The 16484-nt window shown below is 41.0% G+C and overlaps 2 protein-coding genes across 2 annotated transcripts; both read right to left on the reverse strand.

Moving 5' to 3' along the window:
- Positions 1 to 1196: 1196 nt before the first annotated feature.
- On the reverse strand, positions 1197 to 6587 carry LOC123968318 (gamma-enolase-like). Its single transcript, XM_046044999.1, has 13 exons — positions 5846 to 6587; positions 5435 to 5520; positions 5103 to 5198; positions 4937 to 4995; positions 4763 to 4832; positions 4521 to 4654; positions 4208 to 4430; positions 3923 to 4120; positions 3002 to 3078; positions 2539 to 2663; positions 2322 to 2430; positions 1983 to 2041; positions 1197 to 1802 (listed from the first exon to the last, which is right to left on the reverse strand). Exons 2-13 carry the CDS (start codon positions 5517 to 5519, stop codon positions 1733 to 1735), a joined length of 1305 nt encoding a protein of 434 aa, XP_045900955.1. The 5' UTR covers position 5520; positions 5846 to 6587; the 3' UTR covers positions 1197 to 1732.
- A 662-nt stretch (positions 6588 to 7249) lies between these two features.
- mlf2 (myeloid leukemia factor 2) lies at positions 7250 to 13999 on the reverse strand. The gene is made up of 8 exons (XM_046046163.1): positions 13684 to 13999; positions 12067 to 12178; positions 11914 to 11949; positions 11229 to 11282; positions 10979 to 11107; positions 10503 to 10662; positions 10093 to 10307; positions 7250 to 7786 (listed from the first exon to the last, which is right to left on the reverse strand). The coding sequence occupies exons 1-7, from the start codon at positions 13725 to 13727 to the stop codon at positions 10096 to 10098; spliced, it is 747 nt and encodes a 248-aa protein (XP_045902119.1). The 5' UTR covers positions 13728 to 13999; the 3' UTR covers positions 7250 to 7786; positions 10093 to 10095.
- Between the last annotated feature and the right edge of the window lie 2485 nt (positions 14000 to 16484).

The raw sequence follows: 16484 nt of genomic DNA on the forward strand, positions 1-16484 counted from the left end.
CTGCTGTCGGTCTCCCCCTCTCTCCCCTTCACGCAGCCCCCTGTCCCGTCTCCTATTGTGTGGTAACTATGGAAACCAGGCCGGAGACTGTGCCTGGTGCGCCTGCGCGGCTGTAGCCTTCCTTCATCATCATCACCAGAAGCCCAGCACGCGCTTGCGCTCCCTCTGCTGCTCGGCTTGCGCAATGACGGCTCGTGCAAGCTGATAATTGATCTGCAGTCGCACGACGTTACAAAGTGTGAGCTCGAGGTTGCCCTATTATTATTTTAAATATGCTATGTTGCAACAATACATATTATTGATCCCCGAGGAAATCTTTGGTACAGATTCTCGCAAGGCATAAAAGGAATATAAGTAATAGTCAAAGTTGGTAAGTAGAGAATTACAAGAAGATATACTTTATTTAATCCCCAGAGGGGAAACTCCATGTTTTCACTCTGTTAGTATACACACAGGTCTGAAAGACACACACATGCACAAACACGACCCACAGAAACCACGGAGAGATGTCAGAGTGAGGGGGCTGACAGTCAGTCCCGAGCAATTGGGGGTTCAGGAGCTTGCTCAAGGCCTCCTTCGGCAGTGCCCAGGAGGTGAACTGGCACCTATCCAGCTACCAGTCCACGCTCCACAACTCTGGTCCGAGCTGGATTCGAACCGGCGATTCGACCGGTGTTGCATGTACAACAGATTTCTCTTGGTACATATTTTTGCATGTGCAGAAGTATGAGAGGTGGCCATGAATTATTGCTTTAGTTCCTTTAGCTGGCATCATGCAAGAACTATGAAAGCAAATTCTTGCAGATGAGTCAGAGGATTCCTCCTAAGTTCCTGCAGGATTTGCTGAATTCCTGTTGAATTGCTTCAAAAATTCCTGAAGGACTCCGTCATGATCCTTTAAAGATCCTGCAGAAAAATTATTCCCTAAACCCTGTATACGAGAGATAATATTCTTGTAGACTTTAACCAGCAACAATGACCATAAATTATTTTCTGTAGGATTCCTGTACGATCTTTTTTCGTAAGCGATGTCAAACACCTGCTGTGACATCAATATTTAATGAGGCCGTAAGTGCAACATGCTTGATTGTTTCTACTTTCTAGAAAGCACTGCAGACAAAGTCATATTTGATTCAGTGAAGCAAGAGAACAAATGGCAGAGCCTCCTCTTTAAACAAATACACAGAGAGCTTTGGTTTGAGTTAACAGGTATCCATTTCTTTATTAAGCTTAACCTCAGACAGACAAAAAACAGATACAATTGTTTGGCAAGCTGCGGAGGGTTCACATCAAAAATTACATTAGAACTGGAGGAAGAGGAAACAACAGGACACACAAGATCAAAACACGTCTGCAGTGAGTCAAAAGGAGACAGTCAGAGGGATCAGGAAAGAGAAAGAAACTAACAACTGCATCAGGGCAAGTGCTCATCTTGCTGAGAGGTGAAACACTGATTTTCCCCCCTCCAGGCTTTGCTCAGGATTTGCTCCAACTGGCTGGAGTCAATTAAGTCAATCATTTGCAGAGGAGTCAGGTCAATATACTGTAGCTACGGTGCATTATCTGTGCATTTTAGTTATTTGAAAAGGAATTAGTCTTAATGCTTTTAAGTGTGTTTGGAGCTTTGCTAAAACAGGTGTTATTATGTCATTACTATGCATCCGTCAGGGAAATACAACATGATTTGTTTGTATGCGTGCTTTCTTGTGTGCCACTGCTAATGGCCTGGTACTCAAAGGGCACTAGGGTTGCGAAAGTTGTGCCCAGCAAAGCGGGCCTGGTCACCCAACTCTTCCTCAATCCTGAGAGGGAGAGGAGGTGAGGAAGAGGATAGAGAGAAATGCAGAGCAGACGGATGAATGTGTAAGAGGACAACATATGAAACAAAGAAGGAAAGAAGAAGAGAAATATAAAACCAGCATTAAGTGCTTTAAGTGGTAAAGATTTCCTACACATATACAAATCAAGCTATGATTACCAACCTCATGAGCTGATTGTATTTGGCCAGACGTTCTGATCGACAGGGAGCTCCAGTCTTGATCTGAAGGGAGACACAAATACCACAGATCACAGAGAGTAAATAACACTTGGTATTTGGACAGCAAATAACAGTTATTTTCACAGCGATCTTTCGATTTTGGATAAATCACTTCTTTATCACAGTCTGTAAAAATGTCAAAATGGCAGCTACTCCTAAAGTTGTATGTTAAGATTTCTTGGACTGTACTGTTGCTGCAGTTTTGCATCGACTCATGACACAAATGAAGAATTCTATAAGCAACTAAAATGGGAAATGGAGTATGTGTGGGAATGAGCGTTACCTGTCCAGTGCAGAGACCAACCACCAGGTCAGCTATAAAGGTATCCTCTGTTTCTCCTGAGCGGTGGCTCACCATCACACCCCAGCCGTTCTCCTGGGCCAGCTTACACCTGAGAGGCAGGGGCGGTATAAATATGATGCTTGCTCTGACATGGCAGGCATGTACACGGACATGTGTGCCTATACCCATGCATCAAATACACTCAGAATCAACTCACGCCTTGATGGCCTCTGTGACAGAGCCAATCTGGTTGACTTTAAGCAGCAGGCAGTTGCAGGCCTTGTCCTCCACGGCTCGTTGTATCCTGCGTGGGTTAGTGACCGTTAGATCGTCTCCAACCACCTGCACAATTTATACAACAAAGTTACAGACAGATTGATAGTAGCAAGTCTACTTAGCCCAGTGAGTATTAATGTTTGTTGCTGCCTGACGTACGTAAATCCAGGCAAGGAGAGTCAATAAAATCTGCTATGAAATTTCATTACCGACATTGCAGAATCCAGCATTTTGCAGCCATGACGGCAACTAAAAATCAGAATATTTCAACCTCTGCAGCATCAATGTTGACCATTTTCATAAACAGTAGTGCGAAGTGTAATACTCAATTGCTGGAGTACCCCTTTAAGGACCTACTGAACTAATTCACTCCCAGATTACAAGGACAAAGTCTGATATCTTACCTGGATGCCCACTGAGGCTGTGAACTGCGACCAAGCAGGCCAGTCGTCCTGGTCAAAAGGATCTTCAATAGACACCACTGAAGGAAAGAGAGATGGGTAGGATTATTGTTTTGCATACGTCTAATATTATGACCTTTTTTTCCATGACTCACCTAAAAGTCAATAGGAGTAGAGCACCAGTGAAATTGCCAATTAAAGGTTCTAATGGGAGTAATGTCTAAAAATTCACTCACAGATGCACACAGGCACTTTGCCCACACAAGCAGGAAGCACACCATTGACAGACTAAAGAGCCACACCAGAGTAGGTCCCTGCTTGCCAAATGCGTGCTGTAGGGCATAATTAAAACCTCTTTAACGGGCCTGAGTGTCAGGAGGAGAGATCGGGATGTGGAGACCTAAAGCTCTTTTGTTCTCTTAGTTTCTCTAAGAGGCAATGAAGAAATATGGCAATTGTAGAATTATCCATCTTTGCTTATGTCTGCTTTTGCTTTAATTTGCTTTACTTACTATATTACTGTTGCTCATGCCTGTCCTTGCTTGTAACTGTAATTTGTGCTGTTTTTATTGCCGCCCGTGTGTGTTCTGCTTCTACTGTAACTGACATGCCATACAGCATAATGATTATTGTTTTTAACTTAGATTTTAGATTGACTTTAATCTGCCAGCATCACACCTGGCTAAATTTACAGATGGAAGTTAAAACAGCTTTTAACACTGACACACATCTCTCAATGAGTCTGTGCCTTGAGGCTCAGTGAATACAGTTCCCTTATTTTAAAGGTCCACAATGAATGGGAGTCGTCCACATGTTCTCTATTTAGCTGTAACAGCTGTAAGCGAAAAATTTAATATTTCTAACATGTTTATTTTTTACCCATTTCTGGGCTAAACTCTGACTCACACACATCAGAATACACACCTGGGTAGTTGTTAATGAAGCCCTGGTAGATGCTGGCCAACTCCTCAGCACTGATATTACGGGCAGCATTGGGTGGAGACTTAAAGTCCAGGTCGTACTTGCCCTCGATAAAAAACTCTGAAGCAGCAACATCCATCCCTATCACCACTTTGTCCGTGAAGCCCGCTTTCTCTATGGCTGTCTTTATCAACTCCAGGGCTGCCGGAGAAAAACAGAAAGATGAAAAGTGGCATCACAGGAATACAAAGGACGGGGAAAGGAATGTTTACATGTGGTTGTGCTTACCTTCACTGTTCTCTTGTATATTAGGGGCAAACCCTCCCTCGTCTCCCACATTTGTTGCATCCTGGCCATATTTCTCCTTGATGACACCTCTCAGTGTCTGGTAGAGCTCCGCACCCACACGCAGAGCATCACGGAAAGATTCCGCCCCGACAGGAAGTACCATGAACTCCTGCATAGCCAGCCTGTTACCAGCATGGGAGCCCCCATTGATCACATTAAAAGCCTGAGTGAGGGACAGATATGGGAGATGAGATTGTTTTGGGGCTCTTGTGTTTGTCATTCTCTGCACAATAAAAAAATATAGAAGACTCACAGGAACTGGGAGGACCAACTCTCCATTTCCTGCCAGATCAGCAATGTGACGGTACAGGGGGACACCTTTCTCTGCTGCGCCAGCTTTACATATGGCCAGTGATACTCCAAGAATAGAATTGGCCCCAAATTTAGCTGGGAGAAACATAGGCAGTCACACAACACATGGGCGCAGTCAGTAACCACTGGGGCAGAAACATGTCATTACACATATGCCATCAACATACACGAGATGAGGCTTACATTTGTTGTCAGTGCCGTCCATTTCAATCATGATGTTGTCTAGTTTCTCCTGCTCCAACACACTGATTCCCTGAAAGAAGAACAAAATGTCTATCATACAATAGTTCTTCATTTTTCACCATGTTGTTTAGCCATGTCTGCTTAAAATTATTCATATTCTGCACTGCTACTCACCGACTGGATGAGCGCAGGTCCAAGGGTGTCATTAATGTGACCAACAGCCTTGGTAACACCTTAGACAGCAAGACAGAGAGAGAGAGACACACAAGAAAAAGCTCAGCGCAAAAGCAGAGAGAGGACATGAAAGAGACACAGACAATACATCTCGTTCAGTGTTCACCTTTGCCCTTGTAGCGAGTCTTGTCCCCATCCCGGAGCTCCAGAGCCTCGTAGATGCCGGTGGATGCCCCGCTAGGCACAGCAGCCCTGAACAGACCTAGAATAGAGAAATGGGGATTGGCGGGCGATGAGAGAGGTCCATGTGTAGGGGTGAAAGGTTGAAGCGGTGGCAACGGCAAGAGGATTGGAAAAGGGTAAAGTTAAGCTTGTGTGAATACACACTTGTGATTTTTCAAGGTTCAGATTAGACAAGGTATACTGTCAAGCCCATTATCAGGCAAAAACACAAATACAGTATGTGAGTGATGCTTTTTAATGTTTTTTCTTGTTAACCTTTGCCAGTGTGCAGATCTACTTCCACAGTAGGGTTTCCCCTGGAGTCCAGGATCTCCCTGGCAACAATATTCACTATGGACATCCTATTAAAAAAAACAAGAAACATTACCTTTATTTACCCATTTGTACTGCACATTACAACCCAGCACTCATATACAAAATCTTAAGGACTCCATTTCATTTTCCTTAAAAAAAAACATTAAAAAAAAAGATAGATGCGTATGAAATTTCAAATGCTACATTTATGCTACACTAGCTACAAGGACTTCACACTCTTCCTGATAATAGTGACGCAGCCTTAGGGATGGAAAGGTGTGGAAAAGATGCTTCCTAGGATGATTGCTGGCACACACACACACAACCACATTTTCAAAGAGGAGACATATATCAAAAGCTAATAATGCATACCTATTTATGAATCTACTGTCAACCTGTTCCGAACCACAAGCCAGTTCAATTTTCTCTGCTGTTTCAGTGAGAGAAAGAAGACCAATGGAGAGATGAGATGGTGAGTAAGTAAACACAGCGCAGAAGGAAATGAGGAGAAGAGGGAAGGGGGATGGATTACGTTTTAGAGGGATGGAGGGAATGAAGAAATAGATCAATCTTTTTAAACGTTACCTGCAGCGTATTTGAAGCCTTGTGGAGAAAGTGAGCGTATGTGGGCGAATGAGAGGGAGACAGAGGGATTGGGGAGGTGGGAGGAGAAGGGGTGAAAACATATGACACATAGGGGGAGGGGGAGCATGTGAGTCATTGGAAGACGCAGAGAGGAGGGGAGGGAACGAACGAAACTGGGAAAGGAGAAAAAAATAGGGTGTAAGGAGGGAGAGAGTTGAATAGCAGAGGTTGCACACATTTCTTTTGTTTTAGTAAAGATGCAGGGAAATAACTCGAGGAAAAAGGTCAAAGATGTGTTTTGCACCGTGACTTTACGTTTAACATCATCTTCCTGACTCCCAACAAATCCTGTCATTTGTTTGGTACTGCTCGCCCAGCATACACCTGCTCATCTGCAGCAGCATTCATGACATGTGTGCAACTACTGTCCCAGCACACTGCTAACATGATAATTGTTGTTGTGGTTGCTGCCAAATCCCAGCAGTGCTGTTATCCTGCAAAGAATGTCATAACTGGCTGAAAAGTAAGGATTTGCTAGAAAAATGGAAATAACATCTGTACACTTCAGATGTGGATGACAGGCAGAAAATGTCAAAGAAACAATGAGGAGGACACATCTAAGCAAAGACAGATGCACCAAAAGAGCTGCCTTGTCGGAACCTTAGTGATCTAATGATGGGGATTAAAGGGGACAAGGAGACAGGTAGACAGGTGACAAGAGCAGTGCGTGCTAGAGGGAGGATTTGCATTTAAAAATTGTTGTGGATGTAATTAAAGATCCAGCGAAACACAGGAGGCAGGCAGGGCTATACAGCCTGCTATGGCAGTGATTTGTCAGAAGAGGATGGTTTTCATTGGCTGCTCCACTTTTGAGCTCCATCTGGATGTCACATGACCTGCAGACATGGTGGCATAGGGAAGGGGCAGCACAGGAATACATGCAGAAAGGGTGGGGTGTGTGTGTGTGTGTGTGGGGGGGGGGGGGTTGCATAGCTGATTTGTCCAGAACTGCAGACTCTCTACAGCTGCAGAGAACCAATAATTAAATACAATTACAGAGGAGCAAAAAGAACTGAAATAATTGACAGATTTAGTTGATTTGAAGCTATAAGTTGATGAGTTGTGCAATTTTGTTAAAAAAAACACACATACACAACATGCAATCTCAAACACAACCACAGCAGAGACACATTTTGTAATTATCTAACAATGTTTAATGAACTTTTATTTAGTTAGATTAATTAGTTAACAGTATACAATTCAATTCACTGACACACTAGTGTCTTCACAAACATACAATGGACTGTACAGCAGACGTACTGTATACTGTAGCACTTAAGTGCAGTGGGCAAAAACACATGTCAAGTTTTGAGAATGAGATTATATATATATATATATATATATATAGAGAGAGAGAGAGAGAGAGAGAGAGAAAGAGATAGAGAGATAGAGAGATAGAGAGTGTAGTTATACCCTATAGTTTGCACAGCAGTGCCATTGTGTGTGTTGGGTGTAACAGTGGAGAGGTACAACTGTAAATGTAACTATCAAGTGTGTGGGGGTTTTGTTGTATGTGTGCATATGTTGTTCATGTAAAGACAGTCCAGTCATATCAAACATTTACGACGGGTAGTTGTGACGTTCATCAACTTCCATCTTCAGCGTGGTTCACAGCATCGGGGGAAATCTTCCCTCAACTCCTTCCATCTGGTCGCCCAAGTGTGACACCTGCAGGGACAATTCAACCAAGACCAGTGTTTTACAACAAATTACAGACAGGCAGATGGCATCAACAGAGCTGAACACAACATGAACCACAGTAGTCTATCCAAAATGGTGGTCCTGGACACACCCACAAAGCCAATTCAGCAGTTAGGTGATCAAAGACAGCTTGCATCAAAAGTCTGTTTTTTTATTATATTAAATTTTAGAGTGGTACAGGTAGATGGAAGAGTTGTGAAGTTGTGACCTGCATATTTTCTCTTCTGGCATTTACATTGTTGTGCTACTATTTAACAGACATTCAATACACAATCTGACATTAAAACCAGACCCATCTCATACACTCTAACATGCAAAGAGCCTTCAACATCACGGTTATTGTAGGAGCGCAAATTTTTACCATAAACGTCCCAGTTTTATATCATCAGACATCATTATGTCTACTGTGTCTTGGAGGCTTGAGGATTACTCAAACCAGAATACCTGGAGCTCTATTTACGAGGTTCAGTTATGTTAAACTGATCTGCCAATAAAAAGTCAAAAACATCCAAATGTAAAATGACACCCACGTCTTGCGTTAACTGAAACATAAAAGTTTTTAAGCCAAGTGACACCCAACTCATCACTTTCTGCACCTGCTTCAAATCTAAAACCGTCTCTCCTCTGGGAGGTTTTTATTATCTGGATGGTGTTGTCTGCTTTTATTGTCTCTCTGCAGAATTTTGTCCTCATGATGAACTGTGTTAAAGGTTTTGTTTTACTAACTTGTTACAGGAAGCCATAAAACACACAACTTTATGTTTCAGATGTGCAGAGACGACATTGTTTCATGTACAGTGAGGGAATAAAAGCAGACATTTAAAATTAAGCCCGACCCATTTAGATGTACAACCTGCACATTTTAATGCTGATATTGATATTCATTTTTGAGAGTTTTAAAAATCTGATAATATATTGGCTAAAATTTATATATTTTAAATCATAAAACATTTTTGCTTTGAATCCATTTTTTAAAAATGTGCCCAAGATATGTATTGAGCAAGACATTTTACAGTAAAAAAATAAACAGTCAGTGTGTAATGGTGACAATTAGAGAAGCACCTAAAGATTATTTTTTAAATTAGTCGATTATTCTAATGACTAATTTATTGATTATTCTAAAGATTTTTTTATTTTTACTATTACTCAATTTATATTACAATTAATTTATCCAAATAAATATAAAAAATGTGTCTAATTAATAATTAAATATTTTATTCAGTCATCATCCTGAAAGAGAAACACATAAAGCACATTTCAATAATGATAGTAATGGCATATTTTAAAGTGTGTCTAATTTCCACGTCACTGCTGTGTTATGCTATTTATAATAATAACAGTCCCTATTTGATCCCTGATCAGAAAAAAAATGGACCTCAAATTGAAAAGGATTACTGTGGCACACAGATTAATTAAATTGGATGGTTCCATTTCATCACTGAAGTAATATGCAGTAAGATAATCGCAGGCAAATTTACGTTTGTAAAAACAGTAACAGTAACAGTCTGTAACGTTTAAGCTATTTTCTCACACAGTGGCCATTAAACGTTTAAATAAACAGAAAATAGAAAACAGCTAAATGTTAGATGACACATGGTGTAATGTTACCATAACAGCAGCGGGGAAGAAATTACTTATAACATGTAATCAATTTCAGGTGACTACTCACAGAGACATGTTCCTCATGTTGATAATTCTAATATATCGTGCTTATGTGGGGACAAAAAGTAAACACGGTGCTGTCTTGCTGCCATCGTGACAAAGTGCTCTGGGATGATTTTGCTTCACATGTAGGTGCTGCTTTAAGTGTTGGTGCACAGGGGAGCGCCACGTTGTTGGGTCCAAAATACTCCCAAACTTTATATGGTCGTAAAGGGAGATTTTTAAGCTGCAGCTTTTTTCCCCTGGGGGAAATGCCTGCTTTAACTGGTTGTAGCACTTAATTACAACGTGCCAAAACACTTTCTGCAAATCGAAGTATTTTTGTAAGTGATGATGTTGATGAATCACCCATGGCGTAGTGACAAAGTTGCAAAAATAATTTCTGTACTACAATTTCTTGTTATCTATTAGCCAGCATATACGGCAAAACAAAAATCCATGTATGACTATTTCTTCTTCATCTTTATGTAAATTGTGTGTAACGTTAAGAGCAACGTCAAATTCCATAGATTTGCCAGATAATAGCCATGTCAATGTAATAAGTATTTTGTTCCCTCACTAAACCCGGCGAGAGAGTCAAAGCTGTAAATACTCAATGCTCTTGTTCTTACCTCTCACCAGTCATAACGTGGACGGGTGTGGGGCTGGCGGTGTCTGGGGGACTCGTGCCGATGGCCCGGTGGGGTCGTTGAGCTGGGAGGGGCAGTAAGGGCCAGCTGCTGGCCTCCTGCCCGTCGATCCCGGCCATACTCCAGTGCCCGGGCAGTCGGGGGAACGTATCTTCCTGCCTCCCTCCTCCACTCCTCATCGAATGCTGCAGCGTCAGCTAGTGGGTAGTAACAGAGGACAGGTTGTTAAGTTGCACAATTAACATCTATCTAATGTCACTGTAGCATTATCAGCTAATTAATTAAAAGACATTACCTCCGTTTCTTGTTAAGCCAGACAAATTGTTGTACTTCTTTGAGTACTCCCTCCTCCTCTAATCATAAACAATTTTCTTTCTAGCCCATTGACTCACTCTCATCAAGGTTAATGAAGTCTTGTCGTTCCTCGCGGTCTCCAGTGCGGCGATTTCGTGAACGCTCCATTATGTGTGCACGATCCCCAATGTGGTGGCCGATGGCGAGACGCTCGAGGCCGCTCTCACTGTCCCTCATTGACTGCCGCGTCTCACGGATCTGAGGTGAAAAGTGACCCAGTTAAGTACTAAGACAAGCAGGATGCTCTGTACTCTGATTGAAATGAATGAATTTATATACCAACTATGATATTTATAGTGGCCATGATCTATTTATTGTCACTACTATTACTAGTGATTTTATGTATTAATGAGGCCAGAAGGACACAGTCATGTCTGGACTAACAAAGCATGAAGGCCACATGTCCAGTGAGGCTTTGGGAGGCTGAGGAAAATAATCAGGTCTACTTTTATGACACCCACCAGGCTTCCCTACATGTACTGTAATCATTTCAACAACCGTAAGTTACTCTCACCCCTCCGGGGCCTGTTCTCGTTTCACTGGTCTGCTGATAAACTTCAGGAGCCCCTAAATCTGAAGAGGAGTAGGAGATAACTGTCGACGAGGAAAACGTCTGACAGTTTGGTGAACCGGACATTCTTTCCTACGAGAAGAAAAATAAAAAGTTAAGATAGAAGGGTGGATGGAGTCCTGGTCAGATACGAGTTTCATTCATGAGGACAATTGCTTCTGTTTATTTGAAATTGGCTGAGACAGCTACTCACCACATTTCCCATCATTTCTCCCATCATGCCAAACATATCCATGAACCCTCCACCCTGCGGAAATAAATTAAAAGGAGATCTTTAAAAATTCTCATTTGATGAAACATCAAGTGTAAACAGAGTGGTACACAACAGCGTTCATTGTCAGTTCAGTGCCCCTGGGGTCTTCCTTTCAGCCCCACAACCTTACTTTCAGAGCTAAATGATCCATGAACTCTTTTGTGGCAGAGAAAAAAACATCATGTAATCATATTCTTAAATGACAAAGCATAAATGGTTAGCCTTTTCTCCAGTGATCACTGATGATTATGGTAATAAGGTGAAAAAAGACAAGCACAGTTCAAGTACATAATGTGTACTCATCTTTTCTCACCTCAATGTCCATATACTTTTTGGCCATATTAGTATTTATGCAAACTCTGGTAAACCCAAACTAATTTGAAACCTAATCTATACCATACCGGCACCTTTTTCAAATCCTAACCCTGGTTCATTTAATCACAAACCAGAATACCTGTAGACTGCTTTTCACACAATACTGTCCTTTCCACCTGAAGCTCTTTTTGATGACTCTGTCAAGTCACTTGATAGTACATGTGTAATCTGTAATATTAAAAGACACTTTTAGACATATAAGTTCAACTTTTAGCAGGTATTGAAGGAGGTCGTAGAAGCAGATACTCACCATTCCCATCATGCCAAAGGGGGTCAGCTGATTAGCCTAGAAGAAAATGTACAATTTTAAACACAAAAACAAACAGATAAACTAATGTGGATACCAAACACATAAAACCTACAGCACACATGAATACAGTCCATCGACATGGCAGACCATTACCTGTCTGCGTGGTGCGCGGGGTGGCTGTATCTGGGGGGCGAGGGCAAAGGGGTCCATGCCAAATGGTCCAAACAGAACCCTCATCTGCTGCCTGTGAGCTGCAAATGGATCCCTAGAAGAAATCAGATTACACTGAAACGTATTTGACTTTTTGTGAATTGACTGGGTGTAACTGGGAGACTAAACTCACATAGAGTGAGCTAAAATAACATGGGGAGGGACTGAAACTGTGGAATATAATTACTGTATGTATGACTGTAAACTTGTTAATTAATTCTTTCAGATATCAATCATGATGTTTTCATAGATCGTTTTTTATTTTCAACAGATCTTGTATGACTGTTTGAGGAATACATTTTGATTGAGAGATTTCTTTTGTTAACAGGAATATGGGTTTGCAAAACAAAATTTGCATCAGAACCAGTATCAAACATTTTTAAACAATACTACACCCTACATATCACTTGTAAAAGGTTTTTCTGGAGTGCCTCTTCCTGTGAAACCAGTGAAGGACACTGAATGATTTAGAGTCTAAGAATGCAGCTAACAACTGTTTTCAATTCTGATTAATCTATATCGTATCTTTTCAATGAATCAAAAAAAGTCTATAAAATGTCAGAAAGTAATGAAAAATGCCCAGAACAAGTTCCCAGACAACAAAACATTGATTTTACCATGACATTAAAACAGACAAAAAAGCAAATCCTCACATTCAAGAAGCTGAAACCAGTGAGTGTTTGGTATTTTTACTTTACAAAGTAAGTATCCTTGTGTTTTAGACTGTTGATTGGACATAAAAGACATTTGAAGACACCTTGGTATTTTTTTTACTCGTCTGACATTTTACAGACAAATCAGTTAACCGAGAAAATAATAGGTAGATGAAATTATAATTAAAATAAAAATTAAATGCAGCCCTGGACTTTATAAAAATTGCAATATGTTGTTGACCCTGACTTGTTCTGATATCATAAACTAGTGCTAATGGTGTGACAGGTGGTGCACATGCTGGGGGCCCACAGTACCCCCTTAGAGAGCCACCAAGATTTTAGTAGGATTGCATTATTTCAAACTAATAATAAATCTTGTGGGTCTTGGTGCAGTAAATCTATAAAAGGGGTCCTGATGTATCTAACCCCTTCAACTCAGTTTCTTGTGAATGCATATTAATGTATATTTATTTTTGCAAAGGGTAGGGTGGTCAACATATTTCAGTTTCATGCATTTATCATGTATGGGATACTCTTCAGGTAATGGTATGTAAAGTTGCTCCCGCACCTAGTCTAGAAAGCCAATTGACACCTGCCATCAATTAGCTAAATCTCAATGCGATTTGGGAAACAACGGGAAGTTACACGTGTATTAATAATTGGCAGTTTTAGCTATGCTAGCTACGAGATTAGTTAACAAAGTCCTGCTGAGCTCTGACAGCTTTTTTTGTTATTGTCTATCCAATATGGTGGACCTCTGTAGGCCCCCACAGCTGGCTGGAGTAACGTTAGGTACCTGCTTAAGGCACAGTGAAAAAATGTGATTAAGCGTGCCAGTATGTAGATTTTCTTGCAAAACAGAGAAATAACACTGTCTGAGCAACATTTAATTACTGTCAATACTTACATCATGTAGGGGTCGTCATCAACGTCATTCAGGAACCGAAACATGCTAGGTGATTTAACTCAGCTGGCTGATGCTAGCCAGCTAGCTAGGTAAACAGTCGTGTTTTTCAAGGATGAAACAGAATGACGGACTCAAACTCTAAACAGGCTGAAATGGGGAACCTTTTTTCCAGCCCCGTCACGAAAATACTAAATCGCTGCTACTGTTTATCAAAGCGACAGATAGCTCAGTCTTCCTAGATAGTAAATTCCAGAAACCTGGACCAAACATGAAAACGGAAGTCGGTCCTCTGACAAAGAGAAGCGACGCTATGATCAATTTAGCATCCCAGCTAACAACCGCGACCTCCGGCCTCTTTATTTTTCAAAATAAAGTATTTCCCTAGAGACCTTCACAGCAAACTTTTTCACATAATGTCATGACTTAGGATGTGAAAGTGTAAACAAAAATATAACAAAAAATATTACATTTTACTAATAAAGCATACCATAATAAACTTAAATTTTGGAATAGAGTTTTGTCTAAAGAAGTAGAGTTTAATACAACAGATACCAAAATAGCAGTATGATAGGCCTTTTTTATAGAAGATATTTTGATTAAGGAAAGTAAATGTGTTATTACTTACATTAATGATGGCTTGTTTTATTCCAGTGTTCCAGTAAGCCATGACAGTGTGAGCAAGTGTGTACAACACCAGGGCCCTGAAACTGAAGCATTAAAATGGAATTAATAATAATAACTTTATTGCAGACACAGGTCCATATAACACATCATACAGTACACAATACAAGGAAATACATAAAAAAAAAATACATGCATAAAAATTCCATATTAGCCTAGGATATACAGACTATTGCACCAATGTCGTCTTAACCTAGAAGTGAATCTATAGCGGCTTTTCAGAGGACTGACTAGGGCTTCAATTATAGTCAGAGAATCACTCTGACTTGTCCAGGCGACACATTAAACTAAACATCAGTTGTCTTAAGAGTGCCTCCCAAGTTGGCACTCTAGTAGACACAGACAAATGATTAGCAGTATGCCACCTAGGGACACGAAGCAGCAGCATACTCTTTTTCTTATAGTTAGACCACAACTGAGCAGTATATAACGGTTTAATGTAGGTTCTAAACAGAGAGCACTTCACACGGTCAGAACACATGGAAACCTTCCTTATAAGTACATTAGTTTGAGAATAAATTTTACAGCGCTGACGATATAGTTCTTTGTCATCCCTCCAGTCATTAGATATGACATGACCTAAATATTTAACTTCCTCAGCAAGAGGGCTATCTGACAAATAAAAGGTCGGGAAAGTTGAATTCCTGTCCTCATCGCTTCTAACTATCATTATGTGACTTTTCTTAGCATTATACTTTATGTCATAATCAAGGCCATACTGAGAGCACACCTTCATCATCTGCTGAAGCCCAGCACTATATGGACATAGCAGGACCAGGTCGTCTGCATACATAAGATGATTAACAACAGTGTTGCCCACAAGAAAGCTAGTTTTTAACCTATTTAGCTGGTCTGATCATTCATCCATAACTAATTAATTATTTTGCCATCATTCATTTTATCATTTACACCTGTACTTTCCCTACTGTGACATGTGAAAACTCCTTCTTATTGAAAAAGGCCTATTGCGGCTGCATTACCAACTGGGAAAGCGGGCAACTGGCCCTGGAGCCCTATGCGGGTCCAATGCTCCTGTTTGTGATAACTTGTTTGCAGGACTGGACAGGGACAAAAAATCGGCCCAGGCATTTTTGGCCGAGGCAGCCCACCAAAATCGGTCGGTCCATTGATCCATTTAGGGGGTCAGATTAGGGGTATGATGAAACACTGAGACACAACATTTGCACAACTTTGCAATGACAATGCAGATGTTTCTTTTATATTTACATTGCATTGCAGGTTTTCTTATTGTGCAAATAAACCTTTCTCATAGCATTTTCATTTGTTAATCAACATTTGTTGGTGCAAGCCATTTTTCAGAACATTTTTAACAAATGCTTTCAAAAAGTGGTGGCTACATGTCCCCAGCGTCCCCACTGTAAATGACCCTCCCTCCCTGCTCCCTTGTAGGTTGAGCTACTCCATGCTTACCGCGTCACCTCCACTCTCCTCCTGCTCTCTCTCTCTCCCTCGGCCCTTTCACTTTGTCCTTCTTTTTCGCTAACACACGCCTCCTCCTCTGCCAGGCAGTGGCCACCACAGCTCTTTTACTCCTTCAAGTGCTGGGGCTGCTCTATGCAGGGTACTGCAGCTGATGTTGAAGCTACCGCTGCCCCGGCAGCAAACACATCGGTTGTTTTCGCGCATTTGGCGGCAGCCGTCTGAAGGGGTTTCTTTGGCCCGTAACACAAGAAACAGAGAGCAGAGGGGGTGGTGGCTAGTAAGAGATGTGATTGGGCCTGCACAATGTCAGTATAGAAAATTACTCAATGGGCCGCTGTCCATGCTTTATGGGCCGATCGTTGGCCCGTTTTTTAAAAGCAGTTATATAAATAAATAATTTACGTTACACCGCCCCCAAAGGCAGGCATTTGCCTGATTACCTGTTTGGTAATAGCCTACTGTACAGTAGCCTATGTGCCATTAAAGCACAAAGTAATCAGAATCAGAATCAACTTTATCAGCCAAGTATGTTGACACATACAACAGATTGGTTCACAGTAACTCTTGACACACTTATACACTGTGCAGAAAAAAAGAGGATAAAACTAGATTATTATTATTATTTATTATTATTATGTTATGTACATTATAATGCACAATGTTTGTTAAATTATTAT

This window comes from Micropterus dolomieu, linkage group LG03 (genome assembly GCF_021292245.1).
Source record: "Micropterus dolomieu isolate WLL.071019.BEF.003 ecotype Adirondacks linkage group LG03, ASM2129224v1, whole genome shotgun sequence".
Lineage (NCBI taxonomy): Eukaryota > Metazoa > Chordata > Actinopteri > Centrarchiformes > Centrarchidae > Micropterus > Micropterus dolomieu.

Excerpts from the sequence above, each read along its gene's own strand:
- LOC123968318 (XM_046044999.1), bottom strand. The coding sequence starts at position 5,519 with ATGTCCATAGTGAATATTGTTGCCAGGGAGATCCTGGACTCCAGGGGA. Across the intron at positions 5,199-5,434 it reads AGATCTGCACACTGGCAAAG|GTCTGTTCAGGGCTGCTGTG; the intron begins GTTAACAAGAAA and ends TCTCTATTCTAG. Across the intron at positions 1,803-1,982 it reads AAATACAATCAGCTCATGAG|GATTGAGGAAGAGTTGGGTG; the intron begins GTTGGTAATCAT and ends TCTCCCTCTCAG.
- mlf2 (XM_046046163.1), bottom strand. The coding sequence starts at position 13,727 with ATGTTTCGGTTCCTGAATGACGTTGATGACGACCCCTACATGAT. Across the intron at positions 12,179-13,683 it reads GATGACGACCCCTACATGAT|GGATCCATTTGCAGCTCACA; the intron begins GTAAGTATTGAC and ends GATTTCTTCTAG. Across the intron at positions 11,108-11,228 it reads GAGAAATGATGGGAAATGTG|GAAAGAATGTCCGGTTCACC; the intron begins GTGAGTAGCTGT and ends TTCTTCTCGTAG.